This window comes from Parambassis ranga, chromosome 5, assembly GCF_900634625.1.
Source record: "Parambassis ranga chromosome 5, fParRan2.1, whole genome shotgun sequence".
In the NCBI taxonomy this organism is placed as follows: domain Eukaryota; kingdom Metazoa; phylum Chordata; class Actinopteri; family Ambassidae; genus Parambassis; species Parambassis ranga.
In genome coordinates, this window is record NC_041026.1 from 24193049 (window position 1) to 24213287 (window position 20239).

Here is a 20239-nt window from a genome sequence, read left to right on the forward strand (position 1 = left end):
ACTCTACTATTATCTGCCTCATAGGGATGGATTTCTGAATGTGGTCACATCATTCATAACTGCAGTATCACTGAGAGGACGCTGTCTTTTTGTGGCTGATTGGAGGCCTCTCACTCTTTTCAGTTCTGGCCCAGGATATGATTACTGGTCGCAGAAGAACTGCGGTTTATCTGTTGGTGTAAACCGAGCAAAATACTGTTAAAACCGGAATTCATGTGCAGCACTGTATCCTGATGTGGCCAACCGTGTGTGCATGTGTGTGTGAGGTGGATTGTGGGGTTTGTACAGGGTGTTGGCCTGGCTGGGCCATGTGGTTGAGCTGTCACGGTTGATTATTATCTTCCTTTCCTGAAGTATAGTAATGATGCAGAGAGTGTTCTTTCTTTATCTGCCAGAAATAATGAATATGCAAAAAAACATGTGGAGTCAAACTAGATATCAACTGAAAGGGTAATCAACAAGTCCTGGGCCTGGTGACGCGGTGGTGATTGATTACATTAAGGGCTCACCTGCAGTACTCTCCCTCTTAATCTTTCTTGCTCTAAATGCACACACACACTCACACAAAGAGAGAGGCAGAAGTCACCAGTCAGGGAACAATATCCTGCTCAGAAGACCCTTCACAGCACACTCTCATAAATCACTGAGACAGAGCCACCACCCTCACTGTCAGCATGTTATTATGCACACACTCTCAGGGTCCACGTTCCCCACGACATACATTCATTCAATTCATCCACTTCTGCTGCTCAGCCATAAAAGGATGTCATCAAATAGAAGAAATATGAGTCAAATCTAAACACAAAACCCGCCTTAAACACACGCCTCACCTGCATTGATTCCCTCTGGCTCTGCTTAAAACACGCATCTTCACAACAGGGGCTCTGTATCCCGTTCTGTTGCGGCCCTCAGCACCGACCATTCCTCAGTGACAGGGTGCAGGGATGAGGGGATGAGAGGCTCTGAAGGGCGAGGTGAGGGGTGGATGAAAGCCCTGGGGCTCAGGTCCCAGGGCTCTACGTCCTGTGCAGGTGGCAGGTGTGATGCGGCCCGGGTGTAGACGCATGAGGGTGAGGAAGAGGAGGACAATGAAGGCGTCTGTAGCCCTCATTGCAGCTGCAGGAGGCGGGGAGGAGCAGGGCTGACAGATAAGACGGTCCGACAGGCAGAGGAAGGGAAGGACAGTGTGGGCAGCACAGAGATGGAGATGGGACTTCAAACAGAGGATTGGGCTCAGGGTGCAGAGAGACACATTCTTGTCTGGCATGGAGGAGGTGGGGATGGAGGGACAGCAGGAAAGATGGATGGCACAAAAAACTCAGGAACCCAAGTCTTCGGCTGTGCTCCTGTTGTGGTGATGTTTCACACTTTTGCTCAGAGCCGTCGTGCTCTGCCTATATCTGTGGGCATATTGATGTCAACCTCCCTCTCTGTATGGATTTGTATTGATGAGACAGTAATCCTCTTCCCTTGCCGCCCCTGTGTGCAACTGTCCACAGCTCCCACTAAGACCCACTGATCTCTGCCACATGGCGCTCCATCAAAGCACTGATGGTCATGCCTCTCAGGGCAAGTTTTGCCAAAAAACGTGCCCATGTGGCTCATGTATGTCCCTCAGTGGAGAGGATAAGCTGCAGATGAAGGTCTAACACTACTTTAGACTTTGCATCATCTTGGATCACATGAAAACAAGTGAAACAAAGCTGCTCTGTTAAAAAACCACTTGCACAGACACACACACACATGCGTTTCCTACTTTCTCTATCGGACCTGATTAGAGTGACAGGGGCACTTCCCATTGGCTGTGAGAGTGGCCCTCTCCTTCCCAGGGCAGCCAATTTCCCCTACTCCAGAGCTGATAGGAAACTTTGATTGTCCACTGAGCTCAGAAGAGACAAAGAGATTTTTCCTCTTGCAATCCACATATCGCTCCATCACATCTCTTCCTACAATATCCCCCTTGCTCTGTCTCCTCCTTTCCTCTGCCACCTCTCTCTCCTCTCTCCTTCATTTCCATGAACCCAAACTGACTTTCTGTTGTTGTGTTGAGTCCATTAAACTGGCACTAACTGCTTTGATGGGCAGGAAGTTTCACTTCATGTGGTGACATCTGCATCCTGTGACACAATCCTGCCTCATGTGCATGATTTACTCTCTTGGCTTACCACTGTTCTCTAATAGCAAACTAACACCTGTTCTCTAATAATGGGCTGATGCTTCCAAAAATATTTGCCTTCATGGTGTGGGTCCATGTTCGGTGTGAATTGACCCCCCCCCCCCCAAAAAAAAAAAACCCCAAGGCATTTAAAGATGTGGAGAGTACCAACAGGAAACATCTCCCCCATTCTGTCTCCACTCGCTGCTGGCCCTCTCTGAGAACACACTTCCTGTCAGAACTCCTCTAACTTCCCGTCCAGCCACCGGGAATCCCAGCTGGAACATTCCAGCTGTGCACTTTAGTCTCCCTCCTTTACTGAGCTGCTTGATTATTGGTTTCTTTGTTTCCCAGTCCTTTAAATACATTCAGGCAAATGCAGAGAACTCACAAAGTATTCAGAACCCATTACTGTTTATACAAGTTACTGTGATGCAGATTAATTTCAAATGTTTAAACTAGCCATTTTTGGCAGTCTACACATATAAATAAAAATAAAACAGGAGTCTACTTGTGGTAAATGATCCAGGTTTAAAGTCATCCCAAAGATCCCAGAATGCTTCCAGGACCACAGTGGAATCAGTTTTGACTGGACAAGGTTAGCTGCCCAACCAAAATAAAACAACCAGACAATACTGGCTTCAGACATTCTCTGCAGAGACTGAATAACCTGCATGAAGAGCAGACATCTCATCAGCACCCCCTCAGTCTGGCCTTTAAAGTAGAGTAGTCCATTGGACGCCATTCATAAATAAAAGACACCTGACAGCCCATCTGTGAGTTTACAAACAGGGACTCAGCGCTTTGATAAGACTTCCAAACCCATGAGGAGCACATCATATGATATCAAGAATCACAGGAAGACTAGTTAAACTGAGGGAGGGTGAATGCAACAAATACAAAGAGGAGCATGATGAAAACCTGCCTCTGAGTGCCGTGCACCAAGAGGAGCAATGGTTCGTCTTTTAGTACAACAACAACACAAAACCCTACCACAACACTGGCTACAAGAGACTGTTCCTGAGAGGTCCAGTTCCCAAATGTTTTCCCCTTAGTCTGGTGGAGCTGGAGTAAAACTGTCGGATGTACAAAGACATATCAAGAAGCTTCAAATAGGGCAAATTAGGGATGAATTTTGTAATAAGAGGGCTAATAAATTTGCAACAAAGAAACCTGAATGTAAAAAACACAACACAAGTTCAAGGGTGGTCTACTGAGCCCACTGTGGTATAGTGTTACATAAACACCCACAGCAACATCTGCTCTGGTAGTGCTACTACATCCCCTGCTCGCCAGGGGTCGCTGTATAACAGCACATAGTCTGCTGCACAGCTGTCTCCCCGTCAGTGTGAAACCCGCCGCCTCAGTGCTCCTCAGTCTCCTAAGAAGACTCTCACATACATTATTATTTATTTTAGCGCGCAGTGCTATTAGTCTAATGGCATTACATAAAATGGCACATGCATGTTTATGAATGTGCCCTCACTCCGGGTCCATATGGCGAAGGGAAAGAGGCAGGTTTGGTGACTTTGTGTATGACCTTTTCGGAAAGAGAGCTAATCCCGAGCTATAATAGACTCCGGGACCGATATGGAAAACTGCTGCATCGTTATCTCGGTTGTCTAGGAGACCATCAGAGCACCGGGGCCGGTTGAGATGCGGCGGTATTAAAAGGGAGAGTGTGTGTTTGTGTGTGTCTATTGGAAAATGTTTTCTTTTTTTTCTGTCAGAAGTGTCACTCAACGCTGCGTTAGGCTATATCTCATGCTCGATTATGTACGTACAGCCATTTCTGCTGCCACCTTTTCTTTTTTTTTTCTAATATTGTAGCCATGTTGAAATTATAGATTTAATTCTGAAGACATAGGAAAAGGTCAGTGTTGGGTAAAGTGAATGGGAGGGGGGGGGGGGTGCTCTGGTCGTTATTCGTTAAATTAACCCGCACTCGTCTGACATCAATTATAAAATTTAAGAGGTCTGCTGTGTCTTAAATTGTGCAGCAGACACGGACCGTTCAACCAAATGCCACAGCAGTTTATTTACATGATAAGACGGGCCTATAAAGTGAGGCCCGTGTGCTGTGGAGGGAAGTGGGCCTGCTGACCAGACACAACGAAATCAGAGAAAACTAACGGTGCATGTTAAGCTGCTTATCCTGTTGTGGAACTGAAGATAATGCTATCATGTTTCGATGTGTTTATTAGGACGCACAGGCGCAATTATAGCTGGAAACGGAGCTTATTGATGTTTCAGATATAGGCTACATATTGAAATATATTAATAGACTGTGACCCGAATTGCAAGTTCATAAGTTTGTAAATGTAATGAATCGTTTTTGATAAAAGTCCAAATGAATCATCAACATATAACATTAATTTCTAAACAGCGGCCTAAATTTAAAAATGTCCCTCATCTATCTCGGTGAAATAGATGAGACTAATCACAGAGATAGGCATCATATCACTGTGATGTATGTTTAATATAGCTTGTATTGATATGTAAAGTGTGTGCACCACTGCTCTGGCCAATAAACTCCGTCTAATGCCAAACAGAGACTATATTGGCTGCAGCGCGTATAAAACGTGTAAATATGTCTCACTCCCTGCGCCTATCTGTCTCTATCAACCTGCGGGATCTCCCCCCCACAAATGATGCATTAGATGCATTGAATGTATTTGTTGTGCAAGTTTGAAAAGGCGGCGATAATCTGGGAGTGAGAGATAAGGAACACCAATTTATTCAGCAGCACTTTGGACCCCGCTTCCAGCCTCGGTCGGTGCTGACACCCCCAGCAGTTTGCTGATAACGATTAGGCCATTTATTATCTTCACAGAGAACAAAGATTGCGTGGTGCCGATGAAATATTACCCCTGGTAATAATCAGAGGGAGAAGGGCCCTGGCATCTCATGCAGTGTGCATATAATATCTCCCTGACGAAAAACGTGCACACACATATACATATACATATACAGAGTGCAAGACATGCGCAAAATTGATTAACAAAACATGAGCAGTGTAAACACATTAACTACACTGTTGTCAATTGAATGTATTTCTGAAAACGATTATTATTATAAAGTATTATTATTATTATTTCGAAATATATTTATTTATTTATTTTATGGACAGTCAGGATAAATCCAGTCAGTTTTTTTGTGTTCTGAAACAGAACACAAAAAAACATTTGTCGTAAACTAATTAGATTAAAATCAACTGCTAAGCCAACTATGAAGCCGTTAAAGCTGTCTGAAATTTATTGCGTTTGTGTAGCCTAATTATATTAATATTGCATATTATTAGTAAACTCATGATCAAAAGCCAACACAGTAATAGGCCTACTCTTTTTCAATGACTACCATTTCTCACTCCAAATGACAACACACACTAAATTATATTAAAAAAAGACATTTTCAAAATTCTTTTTTAGATTTTTAGAATTTTAGATTTCATGTGTCCAAATATGTCAGAAAACAGCATAAAGTGTGTACCGTGCTATATTCTGTATAACTGGTCATAGTCAGTGTGCCCATTCTTTTGCTGCAGCTCTTTGCTCTGGAGGTTTTGAACATTAAAACAAATGCAGTCAGACTTCACATTTCTGTTTTTCTTTCTTTTCTTCTCTTTCTTTGTATGCACTCTGGGGAGCACGAGCCCCGAGTTGCAGGGGTCTTCGCGCCCCTTGCACCTGCCTGGATTCAGCGCCACGCACGAGCCCAAGTCGCGTGCGGGAGATTTTAGGAGCTTTGCATGTTTTACAAAGTTGTTGTTGTTACTGTGTGGGATGTAAAGCTGCACAAGAGAAGAAAAGCAAGGAGGGAAGCGTGTGTTTCTTCTTTAACACATTTAACAGAGTGGGTCCGGCGAGAAAGGAGGGGCAGCAGAGGCTGAGAGTCATGCAGCTAAATCTCGGTAAGTCAATTAGGACTGAGGCTGTCAGTGTTCTCTAAAAAGTGGAAACAAAGGAAAATGATGGACGTCACAGCGTATAAGATTATATTCATTTTATAGCTGATGACGACAAACAATTCAGTTGAACTTTTTCTGATGGGTACAAGTGACCAGATGAGTTTAAAATTATGCAATATGCACAAAAAAGATCATGCATATTGCACCTGACAAGTTACCATGCAGGAACGTTGCCTAAAATCCTCCATAAATAAACCATCTGGATTCTTTATTTACAACCTGGATGAGAAATGAATTCTCCTAAATGTCACAATCATTGGCTCGTTTAATATTCTGCATCAGGCACTGTCTGTAGTTCTGTGAATGCAAAGCTAATGTATGAAACGATAATTATGTAAATATCTGCAAGGAGCAAGTTGATCACCTCTTGGGAAACAGGTAACGTGTTATTGCCAGTTTCTGTATATTTAACCGGGACCCGGAAGACCGACTGACGTGCCATTACGTTGCAGTGTGCCCGCAGCCTCTCAGACAGCCACAGAAGTTTTTTTCTCCTCATATTCACAGAGGTTTGGACAGAGCGAGAGGGAGGCGGCTGCAGACACACACTGCTCTCTGTCTGGTGACAACACAGCGAGCAGCGACTGTACCGGTTGTTCCTTGTCCTCGACAGCATCTTTAAAAACCGGGGCTGGACACCTTTACGCATCGGTCCTTTTAATAATTTGGAGCGAATTGCCTAATAGCTGCACGGTGACTGAGATGGAGCCACTTTCTATGGTTTGACTCAGATGTGCAGCCACTCTGCTATCGTTCAACAAGGTGAGTCAATTACTGACATGTTTAGACTGCATGGCTTTATTAAACATTTGGATATTTTTAGACTGTTTTTAATGTTTAAATGTTAAAACAAAGAGCTGAGCAGAGCTTTCCAAAGCGATGCGCAGTAATAAGAGAAATGGATTTTTATAATGAACATTTAAAATAAAAGACAAAAGGTTATTTGCGACACTGTTTGTGCTATTTTCCAGACTATAACACGGAGTTATGTTTGCATAATATAATTTACATTCATGGTCACGGACATCTGGATTTTAAGTGTAAAACTATAGCGGTGAAACACACTGAATTGTGAAATATCAACACAAATATACATTATTAAAAACAATTATTATATCAGCACGGATGACATTGTCATTTTTATTGATATCTATCTATCTACGATGTCTCCTAAATTATCGAATAATATGAAAATATGAAATATGATCCGACAACAAGTCTGTTTCTGGTTCTAAAAAAATGAATCCAAGAATTTAGGCACCCATGTAAATACCTGATATCAGTAATCAGCTTTTTAAATGTAGCTCCCTTCACGTCGCCGGGGGCTATAGGTGATATGGTCCTGGTCGAAAAATGGGTTTAGTATATCATCAGCATGATATTAAGTGACGACAAAAGTATTCAATTGTCACGCTTTAGGACGCATAATGACTCGAGCAATCCTCTTTCATCAGGAGAAAGAGCAATCACATCACTTACAATGGTGGAGCGGAGACAGGGGCGGGCTGAGGGTCTCCACAGGCATGTAGCTGGAGCTGGAGCTGGAGTAAATACCTTTTTTTAACGCCAACCTGTGTGTAATGCTTTGTGTGCATGACTCAAATAACACGGGGTAATTGTGCAAGGATTTCCAGAAAGATCTGCAAACCCAAACAAAAACCTAATAAATACATTTTTGGGGGGAGTAATAGTTTAAACTGCTGCAGGGAAGATGCACTCCCCAGAATTAAAAAAAGAGCCCTATTTATAGCTGCAGTCAGGGATTTTGGCAAACCTACAAGGATCACCTTCTGGTCCATAATCCCCTTTGTTAACAGTGCAATGCACATGTTATGCCTTCCCTTTCACGAAATGTTATTATTTTGAGCTCAAACTACTTAAATGGGAGTGAGTGCTTCCCTCATAGCAGCATCCAGGCCCCTCTCTGAGCAGTTATATGGTCCTGTGTCTGGGTGCTTGTGTCTATAAGCCCCCCAGTGCCCTGGCTCGATCTAATTAGCCGTGAGTAAAGGGGACAATAATGCTTCAGCTGGTTTGTGTCATTCTCTTCTCTCTGGCTCTGCTTATCTTCACAAGCCCCACTGTGGCTCTTCACACTTACCCCACCGCCCCACAACACACACACACATACAGAAAGAGAGAGTCACACACCTCCACTCTGGATAATGATGGATGACCGTGCCCAATGGGAACAAACAGGTAGATAAAGCCAATCCCATTTAATAACAGCATGGATCGGAATGATAATCTTGTTGTTCATTAGCGGCTGTGGCTGCACAGCGATACAGTTGTTGCACACAGGTCTCACCCAGCTCAGGAGGTGTTGTGAGAGGGATAGTGTTCTCCAGTCTGGGATAGCATCCCTAGGTGAAACAATACTGCTGTGTCCTTGAGAAAGACAGAGGAAAAGCAACAGCAACCCCCCTCACAGAGCACACACCCCAACCCTCCATCACCCTCTCCCATCTTTTGTTCCAGCACAGATACAAATGGGATTAATGAAGGTATAAATTACAGAGGGCTAAATCCTGCTGAGTAATCCATTTGGCAAACATGCAAACAACAATAGGCATGATGCTGCAGCAGGAGCAGCTATACTCTGTGCCTGACACTCTCAAAAGGCCCACAGCCAGAATGCAACACACACACAGACACAGAGAATGACCACAGTGACATGATATAGTGTGCAGAAGAAGAGTGTCCTTTTACTGCTATAGCCACAAAGATGGAAAGTATCATTGGTCATCCATTCCAGCTCACATAGAAGGAGTCCTTGTTGTTTCAGGCCCAAACATGTGTGACAGCAATTATTCTGCTGTGTTAAACTGTGTGTAATTGGTGTATCATTGATGAAAGATCCACCCTGAATTATAATACAGTATTTGTTAGGGCAATAAAGAACCATATTTTAAAAAAAAGTGTTCGTTCTCAGTCCACCCGCCAACTGTGCAGCTTCTTTGCAATGTCAGTCATTGCAGTCGCTGTCCCTCTGCTACCACACATGCACTAATTTGTTGATTTTAGGAGTTGACAAGCTCAAAAGCCTGAGCTCATCAACCCACTGCCTATGGCAAAATGCCAGTGATTTAATGGCCGATGACTGACACACACACAGAGGCACACAGCAGGTATAACATCAGAGGGGAATATGACTGAACTGCTGTACAATGACCTGCGTCGAGTCATTAATTTAATTATTCAATCTTTAAGTGAACGTGCTCAGGTATCACCCACCCCCACCCTATCTCCTCCCATATTTGCCCTTTGTGATTTTGTGACGTCAAGTTTCGGCGTCATCGGGGCGGCCAGTCTAAGCTCTGGGCACCTTTGTGCCCAGAGTATGTAACATGTAATTTGCGTGCATGTACAGGTCAACATTTAAAGCACGTTTAATACTTGAATTAAAACTGAAGTGAAACGTCGTTACACGCGGTGTTTCCATTTAAATGATCAGTTTGTGTTAATTTATTTGATTTGTGAGTTTTCAACAAGCGCGTTATTGGAGACACTTTGACAGTCACCCACTGGTTTTCCTAGGTGAGGCCTTGCGCCCATCCCTGCACTCATAAAGCGAGAACTGGCGCCATTAGTATGCAAACTGTGTTTGATAGCTCTGTCCCCGAGACAAAACCACTGCTTTCACAAGAAGAATGCCCTGCTACTAATTAAAGACAATTAGGCGCTCCCAACAATGGGGCCAATTTCGGGGTCATAAATCGACTCCTCCTCTGTTGGTTTTAAAAGTGCTGAAATCGTTGTTTATTTACATAACAGCAGTATGCGAAAAACAACACTTACAATTACTGTTATATTGCGAGGTTTTAATTGTTAAAAGAAAAACATGTCACAAGGTCGTGTTATTTATTATTTATTTAGCTTTACCACAGTCGTATTTTTTTCAAGTGCGTTCATGGATGTGCAGGCCAATTACATGATAATATTTTTAAACTATTAAAATATTTTGTTCAAACTGATTTTCCCTCTGTTATAAGTCTGTCTTTGGGATTATAACTGCCGCTAAAAAGGCAGATTATCACGGGCCGATTGCTCATTCCGTTTGAGCATCATGAGAGAAAAAGACCCCTGAGAAATTACACTGCTGATTGATAAGTCTTTTAGGTTTTTACGGTGCAGGGAAATACAAATTGAAAGAAGGGGAGCAGGGATGCAGCGGGCCAATTGTGGCAGGGCGCGCTGTGATTGGCCAAACAGGACGCCCCGCCCCCACGTGGCTTGATATGGGAATTTACTGGCGCCAGCTGCATCAGTCTGCGCCACATCTCATTAATGAGCCTGAGCACTGCACGGATCAGGAGGTTTACACATCAAGGCTGTATTTGCCGTCAGCTGACCAGTATTTCAACAGGTATCCAGAGGAAACATTTGTATTTTTAACACTTTATGTGGAGACGGGATGCATTGCTTCGACACGGAGACACTACTTCCAACTTGTAATCACAAGGACTCTTATTTGTTCACTTCACGTGTCATCTGTTATTTTTAGATAAATTTGTAAAAGATGCTGCTGCTTCTTTGCATGTAAGAAAATGTTGAGCAGACACGATGTCAGTGAGCTAACATGTTGTTTTCGTCTCTTTGCAGGCATTACTGAGGAGAAAAAGGAAGAGCCGGTTATGTTTAAGGATTCTATTTCTGTATAATAAACACAGGCGATACTTTCACAGTTCAGGAACTATATTATAAGAAGGACTGGACTTTCATTTGGAAGGCAAACTCTTGCCTATATACAGGGACACAAGTAAACAGCAAAAGAGACGGTCAGCTCAGCCATGGAAGTCGCAGCGGCAGACCAGTCTCGGTGGATGGCGCACCATCATGCAGTGCTGAACGGCCAGCACCCGGACTCCCACCACCACAGTCTGAGCCACAACTACATGGAGCCCATGGCGCCTTTACTGCCCCAGGACGAAGTTGACATGTTTCTGAACCACTTGGACTCTCAAGGGAACCCATACTACACCAACTCCCGGGCAAGGGTCACCTACAGCCAAGCACACGGTAAGATGAGCGAGTCTGTGATGACACTTCAGTGTGAGGGGTGTGACGAGAAATGAGGAACACGTTTGACAAAATAGAACTTGAATTATATTGACTAATATATAGCCTATATATAATGCTGCAAAAATTATATTATTTGCAATGTAATAGTTTGGATTGTGGGTATTCTGTTCATTTTTGTTTTACAATGATTTTGTTCATTATAACAATTACTGCAGGCTTAAAAAAGTCTTTGGCCAATTCACCGACATAAAAGGAATTTCTAGCAAATGACAGCGAGAGGAAAGGGAAGTATGTCACTTAACCCCTCTTTGTTGGGGCAGGGGTTTCTGGAGGGAGAGAGAGGCACTTCCCGGATATAAAATAAAAACCGCAAATTTACTAATAACAATCTTTAGTCCGAGAGCTGCTGCGGATGAAAAGATTCTTCCCAGACGAGCAGCTATTCTTTTATTTGTTTTTAGGCTCTCTGTAATATCTGTGCGTTATAGGCGAGATGTATGAGGCTATTGTCATTTAATGACAACTATTTTTGGATAATTAAAGCCTTCTCATAAAAAAAATCAATTATTTTAAATTAACTGCCTTTATTTTATCTACAACTGAACCTAAATGTCGGATTTAAGTAATTCAGAGCCTTTATCAGGTAAGATCTTTTTTCACATGCTTTGTGAACTAGTGGTAAAACAGTGCTGAGCTAAGTAGAATTTAAGTAAAACTTATAATTAATAGATTACTGTGGATTTCAGCTCGCCTCGCTGGGAACCAGGTTTGCCGACCACACCTCATCCACAGCCCCGGGATTCCCTGGCTGGACCCCGGGAAGGCTGCTCTGTCCGCCGCACACCACCACAACGCATGGGCGGTCAGTCACTTCAGCAAACCCGGCCTTCATCCCGCCGGCTCCGGCTACCCCTGCAGCAGCAGCACCGGCACAGCTCCCGTGTCTTCTCTCACTCCGGCGTCCCACTCCAGCCCGCACCTCTACAGTTTCCCTCCTACCCCACCAAAAGACGTGTCCCCGGACCCCGGCCCTACCTCTCCGACTTCCACCTCGACCAGGATGGACGAGAAGGAGTCGATCAAGTACCAAGTGCCACTGACGGACGGCATGAAAATGGAGAGTTGTAGTCCGTTACGCAGCGGCCTGGCCTCCATGAACAGCCAGGCCACGGCCACGCATCACCCCATCCCGACCTACCCGGCCTACTCTCTGCCTACACCCCACGACTACAGCGGCAGCCTCTTCCACCCGGGCAGCCTGCTCGGCGGGTCCCCGTCCAGTTTTACGCCCAAATGCAAAAGCAAAGCCAGGTCGAGCTCAGGTGAGTCTCACTTTGTGTGTTTGGGTCTCTGTGTAATCAGATGGCAGATCAAATTGATAAGGCCTAATTAAATGGTTAAGGTTTATACAGCTGAGCGGTGAAGCATTACACGCTGTAGTTTACCCAATCCATCACCAGGAGATAAATATTTCATTTGTCTCTTTGTAGTAATAATAATAATACTGTCACACTTTCGTTGTAGTCTTTGCCTTACGGGCATTTGCGTGTTTAAATATTTGTTGTCTAAAGCAGAACAGCACATACAATTTGTATTGTGTGAGGAGGACTTGTTGCTCTAGTGGGTCACTTAGAAAAAGAGGGATCATGTCCATATCGGCCACTTCTGTCCTCTCCAAACTCGTCCCGACATGTCTTATCTTTGTCGCATCGCCGTCCACACTATTTGTAAACTCCCTCCGCTTAAACAGACTCTCTTTAGAGAGGAATCCACCTCAGATGAAAGTCGGTCTAATCTAAGTGACTCCAGACAAAAGAAAGTGGGATTAGGCCTAATTACACTAATTGATTATTCATCGTTTTTTACATTTATTTGCGAAAGACACAATTGTTGTGACATTTTTTTTGTGCTGAGATGTATCACAAGTATGAAAATGTCAGTTTTTGCAGTATTCTCGTATTTTTGTTTTATTATAATCATTTACTTTTTCAAATGGCTTCTTCTTCGTGCCACTGGCTTGTTTTCTTTTAAATGTGGCCTTTACTGCACTTAAAAAACGAAGGAGTCACGACGCCCTGGCTCCTGCCATATCCTGTATACCTCCAAGTGAACAAATCACGACCTCCACCCCGCCCACCGCTCTCCCCAGTACTAACAAAGCACAGGCGACAGAGCCCTGCTGTTTGTGTTTTTAAGCATGGTCTTGGCCCAGTGCACTGACACCAGGTCCACAGCAGATCTGCTTCTCTCAGAAGATGAGAGTGCATTTTAGAAAGCTGTGTTGAGCAATCATGACTAAAAAATATTTTTTCTTGTAAGGTCAGTGAAATAGTTTTTAATAGGAGCAGCAGCATATTTTCTGTCTGGACAGGCACCTGGTTCAGTACAGGGCATGTGCTGGGAGGAATATTTAGGGGAGCAGTTAGACTTTTACAAAAACAAATCAAGTCTGGTAATGAGTCTGTAATTTCCCTACATTGTTCCAGCTGCAGTGCACTTTGAGTAAATACACAAAAAACAGCACAGTTAACAGGTTGTTCCAAATGCAGTTGTGTAATTATCAGTATTGTCATCCATTGTCCGCCATGCTTTTTAACATACCTGGGGAATGCTCACTGCCTGATAATCAGAGTGAATATGGGCTGACATTTAAAAGAAGCTGGCCAGACTGCGCCTGAATCAGTAACACAAACATATCTGCTGCGGCATTAAGAAAGACTCTTATCTATTAAAACTGATGCTCACTGTCAGTAATGGTGATTGATTGTCATACAAAATGCCACAATGACATTTCAGCTGTCAGCACATTTACCTTACAGTACTCTAGCTTCCAGTTTAACCAACCTCAAACCAGCACACCTTTACACAAAGACCTTTGTCTTCCTATTTTCTCTTCTTGTTTCAACACCAAGCATTACATACAACATGACATGTCATTGCTGATGAATATTTAAAACATTAATGAGTCTGTGCCTCACTGTGGTTGCAAAACTTGCAAAACCTTTAAGAGGAAGAGAAGGGAGGCACCGAATAAGTACCAAGATGCATTTCAAAAGGAACATAGCTTTTTGCTCAGGTCAGATTCCATTGTAGAGCGAGGGTGGGACTCTGGGTGTCGCTGGCATTATAACAGGAATAATGAGATGATGCTCTAGGGAGAGTGAGAAAGAGTCGGTTTAGCAACTGGCTGTTTGAACTCAGTGAAACCTGTATGGGAGAGGAAAGTGTGTGGGAATATGTAAAAAAGCAGAGCCCTGATCCTGTCTCTGTTCTTCAAAAACCACTATGCTGAAGCCATTTTGATACTATAGTTTTCAGCCAACTGGCATGCAAGTTCTTCATCAGAGTCAGCAACACTGTCCGGCACATTTAATACCACCAACACACACTTATGTTTCCTCTCATGGGTGCCCACTGAGCTGATGAATAATGTAGTCCTAATTTGATGGTGTGTCTCATTCTTCGTGTTGGACACCTCTGGACATGTTCTGGCTGTCCCTGGCCTCCCCACTCTGGATCGGCTTACATAGAGGTGTCTGTGTCCATGACAGCCATGCACACTTGGTGCACCTGCGTGCTGATGTGGACTCACTACCATGAGGCAGATTTTGACTTCATATTACAGGGCCACCTTGGGTCACTTGGCTCTGTAAAGGCACGTCCTTGAGCAGGACAGCTGCTGTATGTTGCTTCTAACAGAGGGTGAATTTTTTAATTATATAAATTTTCCTCTTGTCTCCTATTGAACTATACGCAGAGGGCCGTGAATGTGTAAACTGCGGGGCCACATCCACCCCACTGTGGCGACGGGACGGCACTGGCCACTACCTGTGCAATGCCTGTGGACTGTACCACAAGATGAACGGCCAGAACCGACCACTTATCAAGCCCAAACGGAGACTGGTGAGTTTTACTTTTCCCTCCACCGCTTCACTGTGAGAGAAGGCACCCAAATATGAGCACAAAGCAGATGCCGGCAGCACAATTCCAGGAAAGTTATATTTTCCCTATGATCTTCCTGGAATTGTTTGTCCCTCTCACCCCCCGATGATCCGCCTTCACAGCCTGTTACAATACTGCTACTATTGCCATTGTTCCTGCTATCATTATTGCTGGTACTTCTGATACTGTTACTGATACCAATGCCCATGCTGCTTTAGTTAACACCACGCTCTAGTAAATGGAAAGCAGCAGAAAGGACACATATAGCATTCTTGTGTTGGATGTACCATGTACCATGAGCTACTCAGGCTCTTCTGACATTAACCACTGAAACTCAGATTATGTCTTGGTGCCACCATTAATGTATTCCACGTAAATACGTTTTCTCTGCCTAAATCTATCTATCTATCTATCTATCTATCTATCTATCTATCTATCTATCTATCTATCTATCTATCTATCTATCAAAAATATCTGTTATTTCAAATATTTAATTACATTTGATATTAAGTAAATTGAAATGATATTGTAATATATATATTAAACAAATGTTTAATAATATAAATAATATAGGCTAATATACTATAATATAATAATATAGACGTATTATTTTTTATTAACATTAGTTATCTTTACTAGTAACATTGTTGCTTTATAAAAATAATATAAGTTATTAGGAATAATTTCGGACTTAAAAAGTTTAGTGCCGTGTAACCTTTTAACTTTAATAAAAAGCGGCTAATTATGCAGACTAATTATGATTGCGGTGGCTGTAGCCTGGGTCTAATGTCACCACCATTAGCTGGTAATTTGACTTGTTAATAAATTGGCCACTAGGCTATCAGATGATCGGTATAGATATTTTTTAAAGCTAATTTTTAATTTTTTCCGAGTTGTTCTCTGAACGGCTCCACGTCATCCCTCCTCGTGAAAAGTCCATTACATTTTCCACAGGGTCGGCCCATGTGGCTGTAGCGTTTGCATTTTCAGCTCAAGTGTTTTTCAGAGTTGTGTTCAAAGGGGCATCCAGTTGTTTCCTATCCGGATATCTGGCCGGCCCAGATAAGGAAGTCAGGCTCCCGGCTGTTTCCGCCTTCAACCAGCGCGCTGCATTCTCTATGGCCAGACTGACATATACTGTAAAGAGATTATCACAACACTGGAGGAGCCGCTTATGTGTGAAGAGACAGAGCGTGAGGGGCGGGGATTGGAAAAATAAATGGATTTATGTTCTTCTCTTGTTTGCCATTCTCGACTTAATGCGCGGCCGCTTTGTGTTGTGAAATATAGGCTACCTTGTAGAAAAACCCAGGGCTGTTGTTGTTCTTCTGCAGGTCAACAGCAAGCAGTGCACCTGAAATTAATTAAAAGAAAAACCTGGATGCTGCTTCCAAAGCAAAGAACCGGAGGGTGCATGGATGTAAAGCTAATGTTTCTTATTATGTGTGAAGAATTGATCCGCAATGGACACAGGGGCGCATTGTCAGGCAGGACACCGGGTCTTACACGACTTGTAGCCCAGTTTTCCTGGATCAGAATAAATAACAAGAGTTTACACGAGGTCTCCATTATGACCCGTTAATACTAGTGTATGATAATTACCAGCGGGCTCATAGAAAGGCGTGGCGTTCTGGAGAAACATGTCTCCATGTAGGCTATATTTATGGCGCAAATTAGAAAATGTAACCGGTGCTTGTAGCGGTTGGTATGAAATGAAAAGTGTGGCTTCTTTTGATGATCGTGTGCACGTGGTCTGCGGTCAAAACTATAACATCACGTGTTACAGTTTCATTTCAAACACTCACAGACTCTTTTGTTTTGTGTCACAAATCACACATTTAGTTTAACAGCGCTGTGGCTCTAACAGGATAAATAATAACTGTAAAGATGCACAGAGACGCGTGTTATTTGCTGCCTGTGTCGTGCCCACGCTGACCTCTCTGCAACACGTGAATGAGTCGTTATTTATGATGCGTTTTCTCTGCTTCCTCCAGTCCGCTGCTAGACGTGCAGGCACCTGCTGCGCTAACTGCCAGACCACCACCACCACCCTGTGGAGGCGCAACGGGAACGGGGACCCGGTGTGTAACGCCTGCGGCCTTTACTTCAAACTGCACAATGTAAGTAGCATGAAAAAAAAAGTGTTTTGGGGTGGGAGGAGGAGGAGGAGGAGGAGGAGGGCTGCTGGTCCTTAACCGGTTAAGTGGGCGGACAGCTCGTATCGATTTAGGAGCAGAGAAACTGAGAGTGTGGAGGCAGAGCCTGCTCACCCTGTCGAGCAGAACCCACCGGTCGTCTTTTTTTATTAATCCATCGTTGTTTCAATGGGGGGCGTAACTCCCGGGAGAGGCTGCGGGTGGGACTGTCATTCAGTGTAACGGCGTCGGTTACACTGATGAGGATTTGTCTGAGGCTGCTCCTTTCAGGCCCAGCCTGTCCTCATCTCAATGTATTCATATCGACCTGGATGGTTCTGTTTGGTTCAGACAATTAGACAAAAGCCAAAAACGCCCCTGACTCGACTTATAATGGAGCTATATATGCAAAACAGCTGCTCATTATTTATAGCATTTAATTCACACTGGTGTAAACCATGATATGCTTCAAGACAGCCATGCAAGTAATGCATGTAAATCATTAATGGCAGTACAATATGTGACATATTCCATGTGATATTTTTGAGTTATGATTGAGTAAAGAGCAAAACAAACCCAAATCACTACACTGTCGTATTCACTCTGTCAGTGCTGCTTTTGTCTGGCTGGCCCTGAGCTAATGTGCTGCTCTCCACAGGTCAACAGACCCCTGACCATGAAGAAAGAAGGCATCCAGACACGCAACCGCAAGATGTCCAGCAAGTCCAAGAGGAACAAGCGGGCAGGGGACGGCTTTGACGAGCTGTCCAAATGCATGCAGGACAAGGCCTCCCCTTTTGGAGGAGCACCCGGCCTCACCAGCCACATGACCCACATGGGTCACCTGCCCCCCTTCAGCCACTCTGGACACATGCTGCCTACTCCCACGCCCATTCACCCTTCATTCGGTCATCCCCACCACTCCAATCGCTCACCAGTCTGGGCTGAGCCTCACTGAGGCCACAGCAGACCCAGAATTCCACCGCCTGTAGGAGCCTCCACATCATCATAAACACTAAAAGACATCCACATCATGTCGAAAGCTGAGCAGACTTGTGTCGTGTACAGTGATCGGAGAGGAGGGGGATTTCAGTTGGACTTAATGACTGAAGGTCGCATCATGCCTGAACTCACTTGATGGGACACCGCAGAGAGCAGGACTTTAGTGGACTCTGTGAAGAGCTAATGTGACGAGGGGTTTGTTAGTCCCCAGGCGACCAGGGCTAGCAGGAACGGAGTGAATGGAGATGCTTGTCATTGTTTTTGCTTATTTTTACTAAGTCACTTTGGTACCAACCTCTCCTTGACCCTGTAGCGGGAAACTACGAGAGGTCTTAAAAAGAAAAGCCACGGCCATCTCATTATATACTGAGATACATGCACCATGTCCATCCCCAGGCTGTTGTCCTCAACTGCTGTGGACGGACGGATGGACGGACTCTTCAGTGCTGGAAGTCTTTAGCTGAATGCTGAACACATTCAGACAGTCAGACCACAGTACCCAAAAATCAGTGCTCTCCTCACATGCTGGATTGTACACCACCAAATTGCTCACCTGTTTTTGATAATGGAGTTTTATGGAGAAAACACAGTAAATAGAGTGTTTATAAATGCTTAATTGCTATTATTGTTGTTATATTTGATGTTATAATTATTGCTACGATAATTTATTTTCACTCTTTAAGCTTTCGTCAAACATACATGGAAACATATGATTTTAATTTCATGGTTATTATGTAAAGAAAACACTGACCTGTCTTAGATGAAAAGTCCCTGAGCTGTACGTTTTTATCATTTTTTCCATCTCACAAAGAAAAAGGAAATAAAGTTTAATACTGAAGTAAAGTCTGTCTCTATTATCTTCATATACTGTACATGTATAACTAAACAAGAATACAAACAAGAATAATTCTACATACATAAGCTGCAATTTTTACATAGCTGTTCTTTTCCTCTTGTTGCCGCTTTATGATGTTTGAGATGCTGGGTTCATGGTGATTGATAAGAATCTAAACAAAGTCTCTACAAGTCCTGCACATACACACACGGCCCAAACTCTCCTTTTAATGAAGAGTGTTTGATTATTAACATCATAAACGACATCAGATGTATCAAGGGGAGCTCTGTGATCCCTTAAGCGTGGTAATGCTTTGGTCAGGCTCCTCCTCTATCTGTGATGCCGCGCTGTTAAAAGAAGGCCTCTTTGTGGAGCTTAGGCCCCAGGCTGGACCATTGTGCCCAGACAGCAGTCTCCAGTGAAGGGCTCTGGAGTCACACACAGTCATACATATGCACACACCCACATGTTCTCGCACAAAAAAACTCCAACCCGAGTTGACACCCTCTTTTAGCTAAATAACACGTGCAAGTCTGTTTGCATGTCTAACAGGCATATTCTTTATGTATCTACATGTGAAAAATACTGAGTCATGCGTGCAGTTCGGTGGGAGCCGCATGTTGGAGCAGCCCGCTCTTTTTCTCTCTCTTGGCCAGGGTTGATTGGAGTGAGAGGAAGGACAGCGGGTCTTTAGTGGGAGAGTAAAGAGGAAGGAAAGGCAATCAGGCGACCTGAGCAAACACACGGGGGTCTGCTCAAACCCTTTGCACACAGATGTGCTTGCAGCTGAGGCTGCCAGGAAGCAGGCGTCGACTGTGTTTCTCCCTCATCCCGTCCTCTTTTTCTTTCTCTTTGTTTATCTTTTTTCACTCTCCCTCTTTCTGCCCTCCCATTTATTTTGTTTATCTTTTATTCTCCTCCTTTCCATGTTGGTCATTCTGTCTCTCTCTCTCTCTCTCTCCCATTTGGGCGATTACAGTAAAATAAAAGGGGATGAAGAAACTTTGAACAGAGCCAGCTACTAATGAGTCTGCTCGATTAGGGCCAATTTGAGGTCATCATCACTGAGTTTAGCATGCCCTCACACACCCACAGCACAGACCATCCGACTAAACAGTCTAAGCTAAAAGTGGACTACTACCCCTCCCTAAGCCCTCCACCCTGCTCACATCTGCTGGACT

The 20239-nt window shown here is 43.8% G+C and overlaps 1 protein-coding gene across 4 annotated transcripts; it reads left to right on the plus strand.

The window, feature by feature from the left end:
• The first annotated feature begins 6649 nt into the window (after window positions 1-6649).
• gata2a (GATA binding protein 2a) lies at window positions 6650-19019 on the plus strand. 4 transcript variants are annotated; one of them, XM_028406124.1, is made up of 6 exons: window positions 6650-6884; window positions 10725-11141; window positions 11891-12466; window positions 14890-15047; window positions 17081-17206; window positions 17880-19018. In XM_028406124.1, the coding sequence occupies exons 2-6, from the start codon at window positions 10913-10915 to the stop codon at window positions 18177-18179; spliced, it is 1389 nt and encodes a 462-aa protein (XP_028261925.1). In that variant the 5' UTR covers window positions 6650-6884; window positions 10725-10912; the 3' UTR covers window positions 18180-19018. The 4 variants fall into 4 exon arrangements, with proteins under 4 accessions (XP_028261925.1, XP_028261924.1, XP_028261926.1 ...); XM_028406123.1 differs by lacking the exon at window positions 6650-6884 and adding an exon at window positions 10400-10488; XM_028406125.1 differs by lacking the exon at window positions 6650-6884 and adding an exon at window positions 10400-10488 and having other exon boundaries at window positions 14902-15047.
• Window positions 19020-20239: the final 1220 nt, after the last annotated feature.